This window comes from Siniperca chuatsi, linkage group LG7, assembly GCF_020085105.1.
Source record: "Siniperca chuatsi isolate FFG_IHB_CAS linkage group LG7, ASM2008510v1, whole genome shotgun sequence".
Lineage (NCBI taxonomy): Eukaryota > Metazoa > Chordata > Actinopteri > Centrarchiformes > Sinipercidae > Siniperca > Siniperca chuatsi.
In genome coordinates this window covers 16,484,237-16,504,249 of record NC_058048.1, presented here as the reverse complement: position 1 = coordinate 16,504,249, position 20,013 = coordinate 16,484,237, and the positions used below count along the sequence as shown (strand labels likewise).

General features: G+C 41.2%; 1 protein-coding gene across 11 annotated transcripts in view; it reads left to right on the top strand.

The window, feature by feature from the left end:
• Positions 1-20,013, top strand: part of sept4b (septin 4b) — a 41,706-nt gene that overhangs the window by 13,799 nt on the left and 7,894 nt on the right. The window contains exons 1-2 of one of the 11 annotated variants that reach the window (XM_044202202.1): positions 12,663-13,024; positions 18,755-18,880. The exons of 1 other annotated variant lie outside the window; for it this stretch is intronic. In XM_044202202.1, coding sequence (XP_044058137.1) covers positions 12,989-13,024; positions 18,755-18,880 — 162 coding nt within the window. In that variant the 5' untranslated portion in view covers positions 12,663-12,988. Of the gene's footprint in view, positions 1-4,980; positions 5,070-12,662; positions 13,025-17,139; positions 17,485-18,754; positions 18,881-20,013 lie in introns of those variants that run through there. 9 more of the 11 variants (XM_044202207.1, XM_044202200.1, XM_044202201.1 and 6 more) reach the window with 9 other exon arrangements.

Here is a 20,013-nt window from a genome sequence, read left to right as displayed (position 1 = left end):
CTGGGAGTCGTGCCAAAAGGGGTGCCCCCTTCTCTGCAGTATTAGCATTAGAGGGAAATGTTGAAGGCTTGTGCATTGTCATATTGTAAGCATACCATTCTGCTTAAAAAGACACAGGTTTCATCTCAATGCAGTTGCAGATATTGATATCTTAAAAAGTGCATGACAGGCGTTGAAATTTAAGATCTTTGCATGTTTGGACTGTATTTTTACCTGCATTGTACTTTTTCTTGTAAACACTGGAGAATGACTAACTTGAATGAGTTGAGAAGGCGTTTCGGGAGCTTTGTTTTTCTTTCTAATCAACAGCCTGGTCCATCGAGAGCCAGACTAAAGCAAGCTCTCGCTGCTGACTTAGGAGTCTTGCGCTCGCTGGTGTCTGGGCTATTAATAGAGCTAGCCTGAGAATTCAGACTAAGGTCAGCAATCAGATTCCTGCTCCCAACTAGTGGAAGGGAACAAGAAGGAAAAGTCACTCCCAGAAATTATGCATTTTTCACATTTCTATTCATGTATGTAAACTTCCACTCATGCAGGATGTCTGTACTGTGAGGTAGGAGTATCCACTCCTGCCGCTGCTCCAGAAAGTGCCAACTGTTGTGTCCTGCTGCCTACATTAGCTTTAAGCTTTGTATATGATTCACACAGTGGAAAGTACTTTTACCCATGGGATGTGTCCTCAGCATCTCAACTACATTATGTTTTTACATTTTAATGCTCTGGAACTGTGCTTCACTGTAGCTAGTATGGAGGTTTCACAATGACTGGACATTACAGAATAAATGTCTTTAGCATGAGATTGCATTAAAGAAAGAAGAAAATGACAAGCGACAGACATCTATATTTTGTTTGTGTGCTGCAGGTGCACTCCATTAACTCTGTCAGACTTATTATTGAACATAATGGATTAACACTAGTGGGTTAGGTGAGTGCATCTCTGTGTATGGTAAATTAAATTGACAGCGTGACCACCACTTCCTACTAAACAAAAAAAAAGTTAATTCAGCCTTGCACAAGTGCCATCAGACACTTTTTTAAAAAGATAGATTTTTATTGAATAGGAACAGCTGGAGAGAGACAGGAAAGGAGAGGGGATGACATGCAGCAAAAGGCCCCGGGCTGGAATCGAGCTGCGGTAAGGACTCAGCCTTAGTACACGGTGCGCACGCTCTACCAGGTGAGCTACTGGGGTGCCCCATGTTTTCAGCTTTTATCACATTTTCCATCACATTATGTGCAGTTATTACATATTCTACACTGTGGAAAAATGCTGTGAAATGTCAATTTCTTTCAATAATGGATGTAAAAACAGCCCTATAATTCCATTGGCCACTTGTGACATTAGTGGTTAGATGGCATTTCATTTATTTCTCCTCTAAAATAGCTGTGGTTTTCTTCTTTACATTACAGATGTGTCTGACTGGACTATTGTTATTAGCACAGCACAGCTGCTGGCTAGACGATGGCAGCTTTGTCAGCAATCTGCCCGCTCACACAGATAGATAAATAGACATACAAGCGTCAGTGAACATAAACACGCAGTCACACACATCTGGAGTTTACAGCTTAAGCCACACAGGCCCAACTCTCACACACTAATTTAAATAAATATCAATACAGGGCTGCTTATTCCTCAGTTACAGATGGTCTGCATGAACCCAATATAGCCCCCACCAGATTAATGTCACTCCCTGTCCACCCAGTCTGTACATCATGTCCCACACAGATTATAATCCACTCAAAATCTACACAGTTGAAGGGTTAAATAGTGCACGAGTGTCAGTTTGACAATTGTTCACCCTCTTTGACATCATTATCTGTGCGTGACTGTATATCTGCAGTGACAGTAAACTGTTCTGTTCATTCTTGAGTGTGTGCTTCGGTCACTTTGTGTAACATAAATCTATTTTTGGTTTATGGAGATTATACTATGAACATCTGGTGGACTGACTTTTTGAGTGCCACAGTGAGTACTTCTGCAACAGATGCAGTAACATAATGCTTTTTTTAAAAAGTGCTGGAAGCCTTTTGCTATGTACAGTTAACCAATGTTTTTATGGTTATCATAGCCATATTTAACTTTTTCTAATTGAGCAAAGTTGAATGAAATGCAGGAATGTGAACTTTATGACTGCACTCACGGCAAGCTGATCATTTTGTCCTTTTGGGGTCATGCCTGCGAGGAATAGAGTGAACAGAGCCAAATACAAAGAACAACAACCCTTGCGGATAGTTATGAGATGTTGTTTGATTCTGGGCCTCTGATCTCTGGATCTCTGTGCATCAGTCTCTGCATTGCTTAAAGCTTTTTCTCTCCCCCTCTTGCTATCTTCCTGCTGCTGTTGTTAATTTCTCTTCTCAAACTTGCCCTTCACCCACTTCCTTCTCTCCACATCACTGTCATGTTGTGTCATGGTGGCTCAGTCCCTGCTGTTCCCAGCAGCCATGAAGACCCCAAGGCTGTTTAACAATGGAGTTCATCACTCCTTTCAGCTCGACTCACAGAACAGAGTGTTTCTGACTGCAGCTCCTTTTAAAGAGGCTTCTTATAGTCTCAGATGAGTTGAAAATATTTCTCCTGGAGATGCTCTGTGCCGTTTAGCATTTTCTCTATGCCAACTGAAAGGTCACTCGTCTGCCAGGTAAAAACATTTAATCCCCAAATCTGCAGCCTTAACAGGTTTGTTTGTTTGGTCTTGGCTACTAAATAAATGCGTCTAATGAGTGTAAGAAAATGTTAACCCCCTACCAAGCAAATGAGAGAAAACTGCACAGACCAGAAGTAGATAATAGACTGATTTAACTCATTAATTACATCATTACTACATTTTTTCTCTCTCATTATAGGAAGAAATAGATTTTTCAGAGCAGATACAAATCTCAGTGTTAATAGTCTACATACTAAATGTGTACACTCTACACATTCACCATTTATCCATGCTTACTGAGATATGTCCTACCTTTTTTACTACACTAAATCCTCGATCTGCACAGATCTGATGGTGCAATGACCCACTTTAAGAATGAGGGCGACTTTAAGATTGTTTTCTGCTTTTGACTGTTTTTTCCACAGAGACATGGCAAAGACAGTTATAGACTTACCATTGGCAGGCAAGTAGCACATAATATAAGGCTAGCTACTGTCTGACATTTATTGCTCAAGTGTTTTCACATCTGCAAAACTCCCAGTATAAAGCTCAGTGCCTCAGTATATTTACCTCATGTCAAATCAAAATGTTGATGTTGAAACAGTATTTCCAAATTAAAAGTTGGCAACTTTAATGGGCTGCCAGTTGAACAACCACTTAAAGGGACAGTTCACCCCAACATCAAAAATACATATTTTCCTCTTATCTGCAGTGCTATTTATCCATCTAGATTGTTTTCGTGTGAGTTGCAGAGTAACTATCGGTAGAAAGAAAATAGTTTCTACATGAAGCTGCTCACAACAAATCTGTGGATTATCTTGAGTAACCGGGTCACGATTTCTGAAGAGACATTGCTGTTGAGTTTTTCAAATGTATTTTTTAGTGCTCTGAGCACCACAAGCTGAGTGCCACATAGTCCCATTATATTCAAAAATGCAGACATCTCTACAGCTGATATCTCCAAAACTCAGCAACTCACACTAAAACAATCTAGATGGAAAAATAGCACTACAAATAAGAGGAACAATATGTATTATTGATTTTGGGGTGAATTGTCCCTTTAAACTTTAATCTTTGTTTTAGCACTTTAATCCATGCACTATGGTGCTGCAACAGTTAGTGGTATACATGTTAACTTCAACACAAAAAAAACAAACAATATAAATGAATTATTATAATCATAATTAGCTTATAATTCAATTCCATTTGTTGGCCCTGGGTTGTAACGCACACCATGTGCTATATAATTTCATGCTCTTTCGTGCAGCTCTCACCAGAAATCTGCAGCCACACTCTTCTCACAACTCAGTGTGCACTTGTACTGCTTTTCCTTTGGTTCATAGATTATTGAACAGTAAAGCTCAGTGGAAATAGTGACAGTGAATATTTTAGCACAACCGAGGTTACAAAAATGAATATAATCAGCAAAAGAAGAAAGGTTCTAGCCCACTCATCACTGTGTTTTACCTACAAGTCGAGTGACAAGTTTGAGCTTAAAGGCACAGAAGTACTAACTTTGACACTGCACCATTAAAGGCTGTCAAACTTACTCGTAGCTACTGTTCTGTTTATGTGTAAGTGAGGGAGCAGGCTATGCACAACCTAAATAAATATTAGCATGCCCCACTGAATGTACCCAAACACACTTTAGCCAGGGCAGGAGTTACCTAAACAAACCAGAGGTGACAGCCCTCTACAACTTTTAAACCATAGTGGTTAAGCTTAACTTGTTGCCACCGCAGTAACCTTGGGTTTCAGTTTAGCTTTCAATAAACCATAAAAATGTGTACTGTAGTTCTGAGATGAGTTACCTGTGAGAAAATAAAGTTGCACAATATTCGAGTTTTCTAAGTAATTCTCAAAAAATTAGGAAAAGTCATGAAGTATCAAGGCAATAAAACAAAGTTAAGTATGTTTTTTGAGTTGTTAGAGAGGGCCTGGGGTCTCCAGGACCCCAAACACAATATTAAGGTTCATCCCAAACACTTACATGTAAGAACATCTTTTCTGTTGCCTTTTGTTTTGTTTGATACTTTAATATTAAGATTCTTAGAGTTTAGTGATTTAGTTTAGTTAGTGCCTGGTGTTTGATATCCCAGCTCCCACCTGTTTTCTTCCTGAGGTCTGTCAGTAAGCCTGATCTACACAGAGCTTTTCCTTCTCCCTTCTGTCTAAACCTCACACTCAAGCAATTCTCTCCCTTTTCTCCTTTTCCACTCTCGCGGCTCCTTTTGCAGTAGCACCAGCTAGTCAAGCCTGGGATGCAGCATTACGTTATTAATGTCTGGCTGTAAGACTGTGTAGCTCTGCTGGAGCTGGAGGCGCAAAAGGTTTGTCCGTACAGACCTGAAGCAGCTCGCGGTCGGTCACTGTCCTACTGGGTCGTGTGTGTGTGTGTGTGTCTTGGACATCTGCAGAATGGTAAGTGTAGCGTGTCATCTGCATTGTGATGAGAAGTGAGATAAGCTTGGCTACATGGCACAAGCCTTCTGTCACAGACAACCTTTCCTGGTTTATAATGTGAAGAGGCAGACGCGCCGGTTATGTTTTCATCAATCTGCCTTTTGTTTTTGACAGTGATATTTACAGTCTGATGCTATGACCACTTGTTTATCTTTATTTCTCCCAGCTCGGTGTCCTCAGAACCAGTCAGGAGTCTTTAATAGGAAAACTGTGTGTTTAATAATGTGCTAATGACTGTCTGACTGTCTCTGTCTACCTGCAGTGTGCATGCCTTGAGATTGATGTTTTCTTGGTGGCAGTGTTACTGAGGTCAAAAGGATGTACATTAGTGAGTGCTGAGGCTTTGCTCCTGCTCCTGGCAGGCAGATGTTCCTATAGTTTCATTCCAGCTGTACATTATAAAAGGCACCTGTAAACCAGAGAGGTTAATCAAATATGTGGCAGAGGAGTGTGAATCCCAATATGAAGGGGTTGCATGCTGATTGCACATTAGTTAGCACAACGTATGTTTGAGCTGCATGTGCTAAAGTCACTGGCATCACAGATGACTCGGTTGGCAAGGCATCCCATTTGTGTTGAGGTTTCCAAGCTTTGTGTGTGTGTGTGTGTGTGTGTGTGTGTGTGTTTTGTTTTGTTTTGTTTTGTTTTGTTTTTTCTTTTATTTGTGGCATCTTGGTGTGTCTGGGCATCAAGATTAGAGAAACGGATTACATCCGGGAGGAGGAGAACAGATGGAAAGAGAAGGAGGAAGGGGATAATTATGTGTAGTTCATGTTGGAGACCAGGCTAGTCAGGCACCACCCCAGAAGTCACCAACGCCATCTGTTGAGGGTACAAGTCACAGTCTCTGAATCCTTTTTTAAGAATTAGCAGAAATCATTTACTTTTACTATTATTCTGGGTTTGTCATGTCAAAGAATCATCTAAATGTAAATGGCAACTTTTTAAATACACTCAGACAGATCTGGCATAAGAACAGACCCTTGGCTTAACTATATATGAGAGCTGTTCAGGCCACATGGTGGGAAATCACCTCCAGTTGGCTCATTCACAGGTGAAGCCCAGATGTAGCAGCCATGTTCCTTGAGCCTTTATAACAGCTTTTAGCCCCAGTGTGTGGAGAGATTTTGAACTGCTAACCAGCTTATTATGCTAACAGCTTCATAATCCTGAGCACACACGGATTCCTCATGTGGTATCTGGAGTGTCAATCACAGGTTCTCGTAGGCTCAATTTGGGGGATGCTGCTTGTCAATCAATGATGCTGTTAGGAGCATAACAATCTTTGATGTACAAGATAAACAGCTCAATCACCAGGGAGATGACCCCAGACGACCCAGGAGGGGTGGCAGGGAAACCAAGGCAGCTTTGCACTTGACAAATAGTGGATCCAGATGAAACATCATAATCTTCTTTATTTGGGGAAGAAATGTTAACCTATTATATATTTATCTCCTTACTCACCCCAAACTTTATTTATGGAAGTCTTCAGACCAAAGCTTGTCTATGTGGTAGATTTCTAAAATGGCGCTTTCTTTGGAAAGGAGTTGATAGAGGATTATACCCTCACACACTCAAGTATTTAAGAATTTAACACTTTCAAATATCTGACTTGTTCTCACTTGAAGTAACACTTTTGCTCTATAGTGTAGGTGAGAACTGTTGTGTAATGGCTGTACCAAGAGGGTACATGTACACTGACCGTCTGTTTTAAGGCCTGTTGTGTGTGTGTGTGTGTGTGTGTGTGTGTGTGTGTGTGTGTGTGTTACATTGTGCTCTGCGCTCAAATATACATTACTGTTTAAAGCACAACATAATTTGTGACATTGACACAGCAGTCTGAAGCTTGTTTGTGCAGCGATATGTTACTTCTTCTCTGGTCAGTATATTACTTAGAGAAATTTCTGGTACCAGAGACATAATCTGCAATAATGTGCATCATAAATCCTTCCTCCTCCTGTCTTTGAAATCTTGTCCCAAGAGACAATCCGAGTTATTACAGATGTGGGGGGTTTTCCTGTGAAAGGACATTATGAAATGAAAATTTGTTCAGTGTTGTGTGATTCTATATTTGCTGATTTTTACCATCGTCAGCTCAGCATAGTAAATCCTGTATCCCCCAGTGGCAAAACATCAGAGCATACTGTACAGACTATTGACCAGGAGAAATGTTTTATTAAGCCTGCCGTCTCTCAACTTTCAAAAGATAGAATTACATCTAGATTACATTACCACTGCGAAACTAGCCTGAGCCTTACATGTTGTTGTTTCATTTTCAAAAACTGTTCTCTTTTCCACTCATCTCCAAGATTACCAGAGATCAAGAGAGAGATGAGAGATTACCAGAGAGAACAGAAAAACTTAATTCCAGTTCTAGCTTATAGTATGTTGCATTTAAAAACAATGGCACAACACTTGTTAATTAAACACTTCCACCTATCATGCCCATTTGATAGCTGAACTCTCTAGAATGACATCACAAGATAATGTGTTAATGGACTCAGGACTTGTTTTATCTGTGCAATTTCTCATCTACACAGAAGAAATCTTAAACCTTACAAAACCTTAAATGGTAAATGGACTGCATTTATAAAGCACTTTACAATTTGCCTCTCATTCATCCATTCACACACACACACACATTAATGACAGCGAGCTGCCATGCAAGACACTGGCTTAGCCATCAGGAGCAATTTGAGGTTCAGTGTCTTGCTCAAGGACACTTGCGGACAGTAGAAGCCGGGTTCGAACCGCCACCCCTGCGATTAGTGGATGATACGCTCTTACTGCTGAGTCACAGCCGCCTTACTTAGCAGAGGCCGAGGGATTGTTCAAGGTAGTGCTTCTAGTTGCAGAAATGGATACCAGTTACATAGATACTGGGAAATAATAAAACAAAAGTGCACACACAGCTGCTGGTTTGGGTTGCACCTTAAATTCTGCTTATTGTTACATGGCTCTGAGATCAATTTGAGGAATACTTCTGTCGACAAAAGCACGTGTTTGCCTTTTAAGACATTCAACAAAGCTTTGTGAGGTCAAGCTCAAATTTGCCAAAATAGGGCCGATTAGTGTAGTAGTAAAGCTGCAAGTTGTTAAACTTCACAGATTACCTCCCAGGCATGTGTTTTGCCTGTAATGCAGACTTGCTCTTTAGTCAAACTTTTTTTATGCGTATTGCATATTGCCCTGGAGACTCCCAACTGAGGTTTCTTAATCTACTATTGCAGAAGTAATGAATCTGAGAATAGTTTAGCCACTTTGTGTTTGTTTCCACACTATTTGCACCTTTGGCAAGACAGGAAACCCAGTCCAGACGCTGATGTAATTTCTCTTATTGAATCTGTTCAAGACACAATGCCAACACTGTTTCAGCAGATCTGTGAATCTGACTTTAGACTCCACCCTCTTCAGAAGCATTGTGATAAGGCCCAGCAGGAGCCAACAATCACACAAGGTGGTTTTGTGTTCATGTAATGTGGGATGTAGATGGGCTGGAATTCAGTGTTGCAGAAGCGAGGCCACACAACAACCTACTGACTTCCTTTCACAAGGACAAACTGAGTTCACCACCCAGCAGATGTTGGGCCTGTTTTGTCTGCTGTCGACATTTGTCTCACAGGTGTTGGTTTTCCTCCCTTCTGTTTGGGTGCAACACATCAAGCCTATATAAATATTAATAGCACCTTTCTAGACTGGATCCAAGTTGTGCAATTTGTTCTGTGGTTTCTCCATGATTCAGCAACAGTCAGCTATCTGGAATTCAGTGGAAACCAATAGACATAATAATTCCTGGTTCTCATTTTGAATAATGGCTGAGAATAAACAGTACAAGTCATTAAAATGTCCACGTCTCTGCCAAAAGTGGTGGAATAAAATGCAATTACTGAGTTCAGGGGAAACCAGGCCCTTTGTTGTGGCTTCTGAAGTGTAACTTCAGCACCTTGTGTGTGCGTGTGAAGCTGATTTCGATAAGCTCTAAATCTGCTTGATATTTTAAACTATTCTTTCTTAATTTAGCCAGGTCACATTATGCCATCCATGCTTCTGCTAATGATGCTGTTCAGACTTATCAAACTGTTGGAAAAGATAAAAAAAACCCAGAATAGTGCAAACATGCCAAAATTGGAATATGGCCAGAATTGCCTTATTTTCTGCTCTTTTCCCACTGATTCTTTGTGCATTTGTTTTGTAACTCTCTCAAAGAGTAATCCTTAAAATAGGAAAAAATGTAGCTAAAATGATCTTGAGACAGATTTTGGGCCATCTGGAAATCACACTCTCTGCAGGCAGAGTTGGTCCATGTGGGTCAGTGGACAGAAAGGCTGAACAAAGCCACAGGTTACAGCGTCTGACCATACACAACACATAAATCTGACATCTCATGAACATACTGTTGTTACCAGCTATGTCCCTCATAAACCCGTTTAAACCTTTAGGGTGACTGTTGATTGTAATATACGGTATGATTAAAATGAATTGAAATGAACAAAGGAATTCCTCACTTTTAATCTGGAAAGGCCTCTCCCTTTCTTTAAGTCGTCCAGCGGAAACCCCCCCTCCCCAGAGCCACATGAGCCTTTGTTGCACCATGCCACCTTTCAAGGGGGAAAAAACAAAGTGAGAAAATGCTTTAGCTGCTTTCCAACAGGAATCTCTCTGTGTCAGATAAAGAACCTTAATTGAATGGAGGAGGAAGTGGAGGAAGTGTATATTCAGCAAATCCAGCGGCTCCTCGTTCCTCACTATTGTGGAACAATATTTATGTTCCTGCAGAGGTGGTGGATATCTGCTTCAGAGGGCGTCAGCGTCCACTGCTTGTTACTGTACAGTTAAGACATTTCATCCAGTTTCTCAGACAGCTTAGGAGAAAATGTATATCCAATTCATATTTTCTGCATATTTCAGAGTCAGTACACAGGTTTTCATTCTTTCCTGGATTTTCCTCTCGAGTGTTCACAAAACGCCCTGCTGTAGATAAAGTCACATGACTGTTCGTGCTTGAGGTGAAAGTTGTCCTCATGTTCAGAGCTGCTGTGTACAGTATGCATCTGCCTGTAGTACAAAACCAACATATTAATTACAATATTTGCCTGAGAACCATGTAATGATGCTCTCATCAGAGATAGCAACTAGCTGAATGTGCTGGACATAAAACAAAAGTCCAGGGTTTGGTTTACGTGTGTAATGCATCGGCACATCGTTTGTGCCATTAAACATCAATTAGATCATTTTACATCATCTACTTTTTCCATATTGTAATATATATTGATATGAGACAAATATTATTATTCATAAGGTGATATTAATTTCAGCCCTATTTTGTTTTATACCATTACATGTCTGTGAGCATCTAGAGCTTTAGTGATTGTATGTTTTTAGGTTGTAAATAATAGGCCTTTATCACAGCAGACATTTTGACATGTCACTGTAGGAAAGGTGTAAATTAATGATGGCTAGATTCCATTTAGCTACTTCAGTTTCAGGGCCCTGGTATTCTCCATGTTGTAACACTGTCATGGCTTACTAGGACACTTAAATAGAACAAAGCAATTGTTATTGTTATTAGTAACACCTGTGCTTTTGACACATGCACATACAATACTGTGCATGACACACAAAGACTTGTATGCACATCTAAAACACAGATGAGCTGTTTCCTGTCATGAGCAGCAGGTGGCACTGCCCTCCCTCCACTGTCTGTTCCCATGGGTGCACAGTGCCAACGCTGCATCCTCTGCAATAAGTAAATTACATTTTGCACTTACACAACTCCAATCACATATAACACAGACAGTTGTGCTTTGTGCAGATGCAATTAGTAGATCAAACTCCTCTCTGGTTTGTTGGCTGGGCATTTTTGAATACCAGTGTTTGTTGGCTGCCGGTCTGTGTGCAGTGGCTTTTATCACGGAAGTCATTCCAGCCCTGCTGGACCTGAGCCAGACGACCTCACAATGTAAACAAGGGACAAAGAGACATTTTAATTACAACCAGCAATGTGATCCTCACAGCATCATAGACGGCACTTTACTGTCATGTCTACTAGTGTGTCTGACGCTTGTGTGTCTGCTGGCCAACATATAAGTTAATGCATGTACATGTGTGTGCGTGTGTGTGCAGCCTGAGATTGTATTTCTAAAGCCATCCATCCCTTGGGCACTGTCAGCCCTTTCAGCTGGTCCATGATAATCACCCTCATGTCGAGGGCCAACCAGACAGGATTAAAGCAGACCTGAAGTCATCTCCCCAGACACCATCTTTCCTTACAGGAAGTAACGTCTCCTGTCTTTGAGCCTACGTTTTTTTTGTTTCCCCTCTCATCCAGGCCAAATTCTGTGATATCCCCTCTTAATGTGACACATTAAGAGGGGGTTTAAGTGAGATTTGCCTACTGTGTGGTTTGTTAGACTGGCGTGTCTGTTGACCTGATACTATTTGTGTTACTCTCTGTCTGCTACTTATGGTAGTCATTACTGTTGTATAAGTTGGCACACTTGCAGTGAGAGCTATTAAGATTGGGATCATGTTACGTTTAGTTCTTCCTCCCATAGGCAGAAAATGAATTCTCAGCTGAATTCTGCCTGTGTTGTTGCGCTCCCCTTCTTTCTCATGTTAAACTAAAATACTGAAGATTAGATCCCAGCCCAGACACAATCTGAACTTTTCAAACTAGATCTGTCTTTGTGGTTTGTGTCGGGCTATGGTAAGTCACTGGGACTGTCACAGTCTGTTAAACGCAGTCATGTAGTGATTCACTCCTGCTTGGCTTTTTACTCATTGAATCATTGACTTTCCCATTCACTTCTGTACAAAACCCAAAGCAATAACTTAATCACAAAATCCTGATTCCTTAAAAATGAGTGACTTGCAAAGCACAGAGATTAATGGAAAAGCTTTGTGCTGTGGCCCACTTAAGTGTGTGTGTGTGTGTGTGTGTGTGTGTGTGTGTGTGTGTGTGTGTGTGTGTGTGTGTGTGTGTGTGAGAGAGAGAGAGAGGTAGATGAAAAGATTATTTGTAGCATGTAGGCCACAAGTCACCTCTCCTCCCCACCATGGTCACACACACACACACACACACACACACACATTGATTCCTCTTGTGCCTCTCTGGCCCTGGCACTGCCAGCTGGGAGGTCTGGGTTGGATGTGACGGCCATTGTAAGAAGTTGTTGCTGTTGTCCTCCTGTGATGCTCTTACCCCTTATCTTTTGACCTGATTTGAAAGATTCATGTTTCTCCACCTTTATTATTCCAGTCAGAGTTAATTTCAATCATTTCTGAATCATTTGAGACGCATCTCTTCATTCATGCACATGTGTGTTAGTGACAAAGATTTTGTTTCAGAATCAGAAATACTTTATTGATCCCCGAGGGGAAACTCTCGCTGTGTGCAATCATTTGTGTGTAGGGATCTCCTGCATGTGGCTTTAAGAATGAGGGCACGAGAGGCTTGTAGCAAGGCGACAGGGCAGATGTTGTTGAGCTCCCTACAGAGCATCACCTCGTCTGAAGTCGGGACGGCTCTGCAGACAGGAGCTGCCGACACTTCAGCTGCAGCTCATCTGCATATCAGCTGCAGATTGGCCAAAACTCCAGAGCAGGGTGGAGCTGTTGAAAAGCTCCAGATGCAGAGTTGCAGAGATCGAAGGTGTACCTGTTTAAAGAAGACGTTTCCAGTCCAAGTTTGGGGGGTGGGGGGGTTGGAAAAGAAAACTGGATGCCATCTGATTGGTGAGGCAGAGAAAATAGGTGTCCTTGTGTTAAGTGGAGTGCCCTGAAACTAAACACTCAGTCTGAGGAGCTTTCCAAGGCCTTTTCACTGGTTTCTGTCACTGGTGAAACTAAAGAAATCCCGCTGCTTCTGAAGGGAAAACATGGCAGCAAATTCAGAAACAAACAGCGACACGGAGGTATGTGCTTGTTGCTTTTCTTCTTGCTGACCCTGCAATTAAGTGTATCTCTCTGTGTGTGATTTCCTCTGTGTTTTTTCTTCCTAACCTTCCAACATAGTTGACCATTGCTGCAGGTTTTCCCCTGTGCATATACAGTGTGTACATGTGTCAGAGTATAGATTATCCACACGAGCTAGACCATTCACATGAATGCATGTGACCAGGCTTTGTGCTCAAATATGATTTTGCACAGGTAATGGCAATTTTCTGCTAAGCGACTCAGCGGAGCTAGAATATCTGTTTTTCCACATGAATGCAATCATGTTGATTATTTTCTGAGCTTCTGTCACAGTAATTCTTAATTGTGTTTTCTGTTGCACTGAATATGTGGAGTTTTGGTCACGTGGAAATTTGCATCAGCTCTATAGCTGTGGGAGTTTGTGGTGAAGGGGGACTATTCCTGTCCCTCTCTCTCTGTGTCTCTCTCTGTACTGAGCCAGCTTCACACAGAGCCCTGCTATAACTATCCAAACAACCACAGCATTCACACAGAGCGCACATGGCTCACTTCACCACCTGCTACTGGCCTCGCCACAAGGGGAAACCTCACTGGTATTCAGCCTGTGCAATTTACAACATTCACTAAAGAGTAATAAACACAGAGCGTTGTTTCAATGCTTTTGAATATCCACATTTATATTCATGCTTCTTTCTTGACAAACTGTCTAAAATTCAAGAGGAGCTTAAGATCCCAGCGTATATAAATTGCTAACTGCAACCTAACTGTATGCACCATCTCCCACACTTCACCAGCATACAGTTAAGTAAGCTGCCAACAGGGGTGAAGCCTGCCAAGCAAAAATGATTTAGCATTCATTGAATAATAGCATAGTAATTATTTGAGCTGGATCATAAACAATGCATTTCCACCAGTTCTGAGATCTGCTTTCATCACAGAAGTTCAATAACAACATGCTGTGTAGTTTCTTTATGACTTCTGGCAGCTTCTTATTGCATTTCCCATGTCATACCGGGAGAATTTGAAGTGGGCTTTCCCCCTGAGAGCCGTGTTTCATGCAACAAATCATCATCCATCAGCACTGTGGCAGCCGAACCCACTACCATGATCCAACAGTAACAAAGCAGCGTAGTCAACTTGTTTATGCTGAATTGGGTTTCATGTCCTTCAATTGTTTCTGAGGGACTGCATGGGCTAGCCATAAATGTTTTAGTCCCATCGTAAAATATGTCACACATCTCTCTGTCATACTCAAGAGGTTACTTTTCTTACACTGGTCTCCTTGATAGGCATTGACTGAAAAGAGTATCACTTGTTTCTGTAGTTGTGCAGCAGCCTGCCATTTGCCCCTCAGACTGCTTATTAAATTTCATTAAAATGATTGGATCCCTTGGTCTGTACTGTATATGCAATAAACTGCTCTGTGGTCAAATTGTTGCTTTGACCCCACTTACCTCAGTTCACATGACAAACAGGACGTTCCAGGCCGGCATCTCCTCTAGAGTGGAGATCTTAGATTGGGCACAAGTTCAGCATGTGAGTCTGTTAAGAGGCATCCACACACCAAAAGTGCAAGTTTATCGGTATTGCAGGAAATGCCAAAGAAGCAGCCGTTGACAAAGTAAGATATGTTACCAAAGGCTTAATGTTCCTGTCCACATACCTTTGATTAATTTCCCCAGTCTCAATTATTTGGTTGTGTAGAAACTGAATGAATGTGTTATTTTTTAAGTAATGTGAGGAAGTCTTTAAAGCCAAGTGGAGCTGAGTTGTCCCACTGTATAAGAAGGCTTATTCATCACATAGTAGTTCTTAAGGTTTTGTGTTTTTAGCTTGTCTAAAGTCATGTGTCTCGCTCCGGGGCCTCGGCTACTTTATGCCACTTTGGACCCGAACCAGCCACACTGTGGTTTCACCTGGTCTGAGGCTTATTTATTCTGTTTCATCACTGACAAACCCTGCATGGCATCCACTAATGATAAAGGTTGCTTATTAGTCATGATGAAACAACCCTCAAGAGGAACTGAAATGCCAGTTCGGCCAGTTATGGAAATTGTAATTGGTTCAGGTCTCAGCTGTGACTCGTTCCAGTGGGAGACTCTGTGTGGTAGCCTAATGAAAATGTGTGAAATTGATGTCAGAGCCCATTAGGTTTTATTCTAGTTATAGAAGACTGTTTTCACACCATGTAATTTATATTGCAGAATAACGATGAGGTCTTAGGCAGCGAGTGGTTTGTTTGTTGGTTCTCTTTCCAAACTTTTAAGCGACTAAACTGGAGGTTTTTGTTCTTATTTTGAAAGGAATAACTTTAGGGGATCTGTTACTGTGCGTGGTATGACTCACCAGAGCTGGATTGATGTTTGTATCACCAGTCAATCATAATGTTTGACAAGTATATTGATTGCCTGCTGGCCATGCTGTTCAGTTGGTGTACAGGTGGACTTGTAAGAGGGTGTTTTTGCTGATCTCAGACACACAGTTGTTGTCAGATAGTACATGTTTTGATGATATTAAAAAGTTCTACATTTGACACAAATCATTTCTGTTATGTAATGTTGGTTTTCTTGTTATTTTTGGAAGAGTTGACGAATGATAGCAGACAAGACCCTGCACACTCAGACTTCCACCTGGATTGCAGTGGATCTGTGGAAAACTGGAGTTCAGTGAGTGACGCAAAAAGAGCAATTCAGTGGTATTAAATTCAAGCAAGGGATCAAGTGCTACTGTTTCTGTGTGACAGGAGAAACTCAAATGGCTTAATAAAGTTAGGATCTAGGACTAGTGGAAATGTTTGCATGTGGAAAAAGTGCACACAGTAAAATCTGATCAAATCTCTAAGATTACTTAAGCGTAATAATTCTCCCGTATCCCTTTTTCAACTTCGACCTATTACAAACGTCAAACCCTGAGCTTTTCCTACTTCACAGCTGTGTGCCAGGAACACCAAGTAGCTCTGATTGGACGGTCTGTCCTGTTGGAAAGTATGACGTCATTGATAAAACTACTCTCCATAACACTTTTGTTCTTGAGCTGTGTTAATCTCTGTGCATCTGCTCTCTTGTGAGATCCATTACATCATCTTTTTTTTTCTTCCAGCTGACTGTCATAATAATTATATATATATATATATATATATATATATATATATATATATATATAAAATAAATAAATAAATTGACGGCCTCCTGGGCAGCCAGGCAGGGATGTATCAAAAGAAAGATCCTATTTACAATGACAGTCCTTTCCTTCTCGTATGCCTTAAAACCTCTTAAGCTGTAACTGTGTTTTTTCCAAAGACTTTAATATCAAGACTAATAACATCATGGACTGATGGGCTGGCTGGTTCAGTGTGAGACGGAAAGGTTTGCTTTACAAAGCTGCTTTAGAGTGCTTAGAGGAATCTACTACCTGCCTCGCTGCTTAGATTTAAAGACAGTGTAACCAGATAGCATTTGTGCCTTAGAGAAGAAAGCTCAAAAGGTGGGGTGGGCATTCAGAACGAAGGAAAGTGGTTAAACTTATGAATTCAATGAAAAGTATAGACACAGTCCATGAGAAGGTAACATGCATGTGAACGTATGTTTTAAGATTATAATGTGCACGCAAAAAAATTGAAGAGAAATGTTCAAGGACTGGCAAAGTATTATATCTGGTGAGGCTGTTAAGCATTTATTCTAACTGTGTGAGTGGTTTTACCCCAGATGTTTAGTCATCATGGTGGTGTTTGTCTGTAGAGTCGATAGTCAGATTACATTTTGGAGCAACTTGCTGCATACATTTGCATATGAATCAGGAAATCTCTTTAATGCTTAATGTGGTATGTGAAGACAAATGTGCTGGCATATAAATAGTTTATATTTTTTATTTCTTAGCTTAATTAGTGAACTCATTAGCATAGCAGGTTATGTTTAATATATCATTTGTGATTAGAATGGGATGTTAAGCCGCTCAAGTGGCTCATCTCACAATGTGCTGGATACACAGGTTGCACTCACTATACAGGTTGTTTGTTATAACTCTGCCTTTAAGACTTGCTTTGCTGGAGTTGAGCCATCAATGTGTCTGACACAGTCACGGCTAATATTAGATGGAGAATCATAGGTGTGAATAGCTTTAATAATCTACTTATGTCTGATAAAGAGCTCTACTGCTACAACTTGCAAGTGTTGAGATAACACCACAGCAGAGTAAATTCAGCATTAGAGCATGTACTTTGTGTGTGGGTTGGTGTGTAGCCTGTGAACGGTGACGTGTGGCTTGTCAATGCTGCTGATCAGTTCCCCGGGGCGCTGAGTGGCTCGATGGGGCTGAAGGGCTCTGTGTCCTCTGGGATGGAGGCGTATAAATGCTGGAGCCTCTGGTCTCTGCTTCCTGCTGCCTGCTGGAGTGGACATGAAGAGCAGCTTACGCAGAGGCAAGAAGAAGAGGCTTTGCGCGCTGATAAAAGGTACCACAGGTGAGGCACTGCACGAGAGGAGGTGAGGCTCTGCGTAGACGGAGGGTGGGGGTGCTTTGTGAGTTTGTGATGCAACTTTTATGATCCACTTTTCTAAAGGGAAGACTGGGTTTGTGTTTTTAATGTTGTTTCTGTAAATGCTGCAGTTGTGATTTTAGCAAGAAATTACATCTGATTTGACCCGGTTCTCTCAATCAGCTCGGTCCCACAAGCTTTTTAAGACCAAAATCAAAAAGTAAGAAATTGAATGATAAACTTGTTAGCATTTCTGCTCCAAAGTTGTCAAAGCGTTGTAATCGACCATCTCTTCTATGTAGGTCACAGGATCCATCCGCCACGTTGGACATTGATCTCTGTGCTTTGGTTGTAGCAAAGAAAAGCAGGTCACCGATTTCCTAATCTGTGAAACTATCAATTTCTCCTCTGCCCTAAAGCTCTAAATCCCTGCATAATTAAAACTGCAGGCCATGAATGCACTTAAACCATGTAGGGATTACATGACAAGTTTTTTGAACTCTGATTGAACAGTGATGGAGAGATATCAAACTTAAAATTGGAAAAATAAGTAAAAAATTAGCGTCAGACTTGAAGTACTTTCCAGTGGGGATGTTAACATGTAAGGGAATAAAACACATCCAGAGTGTCTCTTAAACATGAATGAAACCTTTGGGCAGTAGTGTGTCTCAGTGTGTGTTTCACTTTGGTGAATTTTCATCAAACTTTCAATGACTCGCTGCATTATGTAACTGCAGCTGGCACAGATAATCTTATCTGCTGGCACTGACATTGGCTGGACATTTTTGGTGGTGCCTGAAACACTGAATCGGGCGATATCAGAGGAACATGAGCCAGTGCTGTAAACGGCAGGAGGCCAGATTGGGCCAATATTATACTGGGAGACTGTGGAAACAACTTCCCCAAAATGCCATTATGCATCGCTCAGTCATCTCTCTGGTTACTCAACCAAACAGTCTTATCTGCTCTGCAATCATACCATTAACCACAGGAAATGGTATGATTGGTTGTTGTTGTTTCATATGTTGTTACTTTGGCCTTATTTAATCATTGAATTTTTTTTTCATCTTCTTTCTCGTCTTGCCTGAACACATTCACTCCTCTTGTCATACCACTCCTGGCTTTTGACCCACGTGCACCTCATTTCCTCATTGTGGACTCTCTGGGGGTTCTGCTCCTTCCTCTCCTGGCATGACCCCCGCCTGTCCTTTACCCTGATGAACCCCTCCACATGTGTGCTCCCTTCTGGTTGGAGATTGCAGAGTGCACTGTAGCCCCAGTTGCAATGGCGGACAGTGACCACGAGGCTCACTCTTCATCAGACGAGCAGGACTCCTGCCCTGCCTCCCCTAATCACAGCAGGGACCGTGATGCTGAACAGGTATCATTGACACCCCCAAAAACTCCTGAACTCCTGTTTAATTCCCCTCCTAGTCACAGTCTTTGATTGATTTGTCCACAGCAAATCTACTGTACAGTTAGAATACAAAATCATGATTCATCTTTTGGTTAAACATCACACATCTCAACTTAACTTTACCTGTTGAGCCTCAACAAAAAGCAACATATCTGTATTTTTCACTCAGACCAAAAATTGTATCTTGGTGCTTCACGTGTCCTGCCACAGCAACCCACTCTACTTTAACCCCTCAGCTAATGTATAGTGCATAAACATAACATGAGTCACAGTCACTGCTGAATTTAAATGGCCTCATTGCTTTCTGAGGAGCCACTGCATTATTTATCTTTGTGCTCGACTAGCAGGGAGACTTTGGTCTGTGGGACTGGGAGAGCTGTGGTAACTGGAGTCCAGAATATGCACAGCAGCCTACACCTCAGCTGTGTATCCTCTTACAGGAAAAGCTACACAGCTTAGTGTGGAAATCCAGGAATGAAGAATAAACTATGTACCTAATGCCTAAAATAGGCCTTTTTGTCTCACATTAGCGCTGCAAAATGTATGAAGTGGTCAGGAGATTTATAGTCCTAGATTTATAGTGATGTAGGAAAAACTCTCTGCTTCAAGGAATGTACAGTTAAATTTATTACCACTCATTCAGTATTAGTTTCATAATAATGACATAACACACAAATCCACTAAGGTAGACGCCTGGTGTTATTGTTCACTTGTAACATGATCCATCCTGATTAATGATGATGACATGTTGCCTATGTCTCATTCGTCAGTGTTTAAAGGCTCGTCAACATGTATTATAACCAGTTAAGCAGTTTCCCTGCCTTTAATCTGTTACCTGCCGGCCTGAAGAATCAGTATTAGTAAAATCAACTTTTCACATTCGTAGATATATTTAAGTTTCTGTCTGAAAAAACAAACAGCATCTTGTCTGACGCTGTAAGTGGACCCTTCATGGCAGTTTTCTTCTTGTTTGACTTCTGCAATGAATATTCAAGATTGTTAATTGTGTCCCAGATACTCACATCTCTTCGTTACTCTTTGTGTCTTCTCTGTAGAATTTAAAGCCATGCATTATTTTTCATCACCACAAAATATTA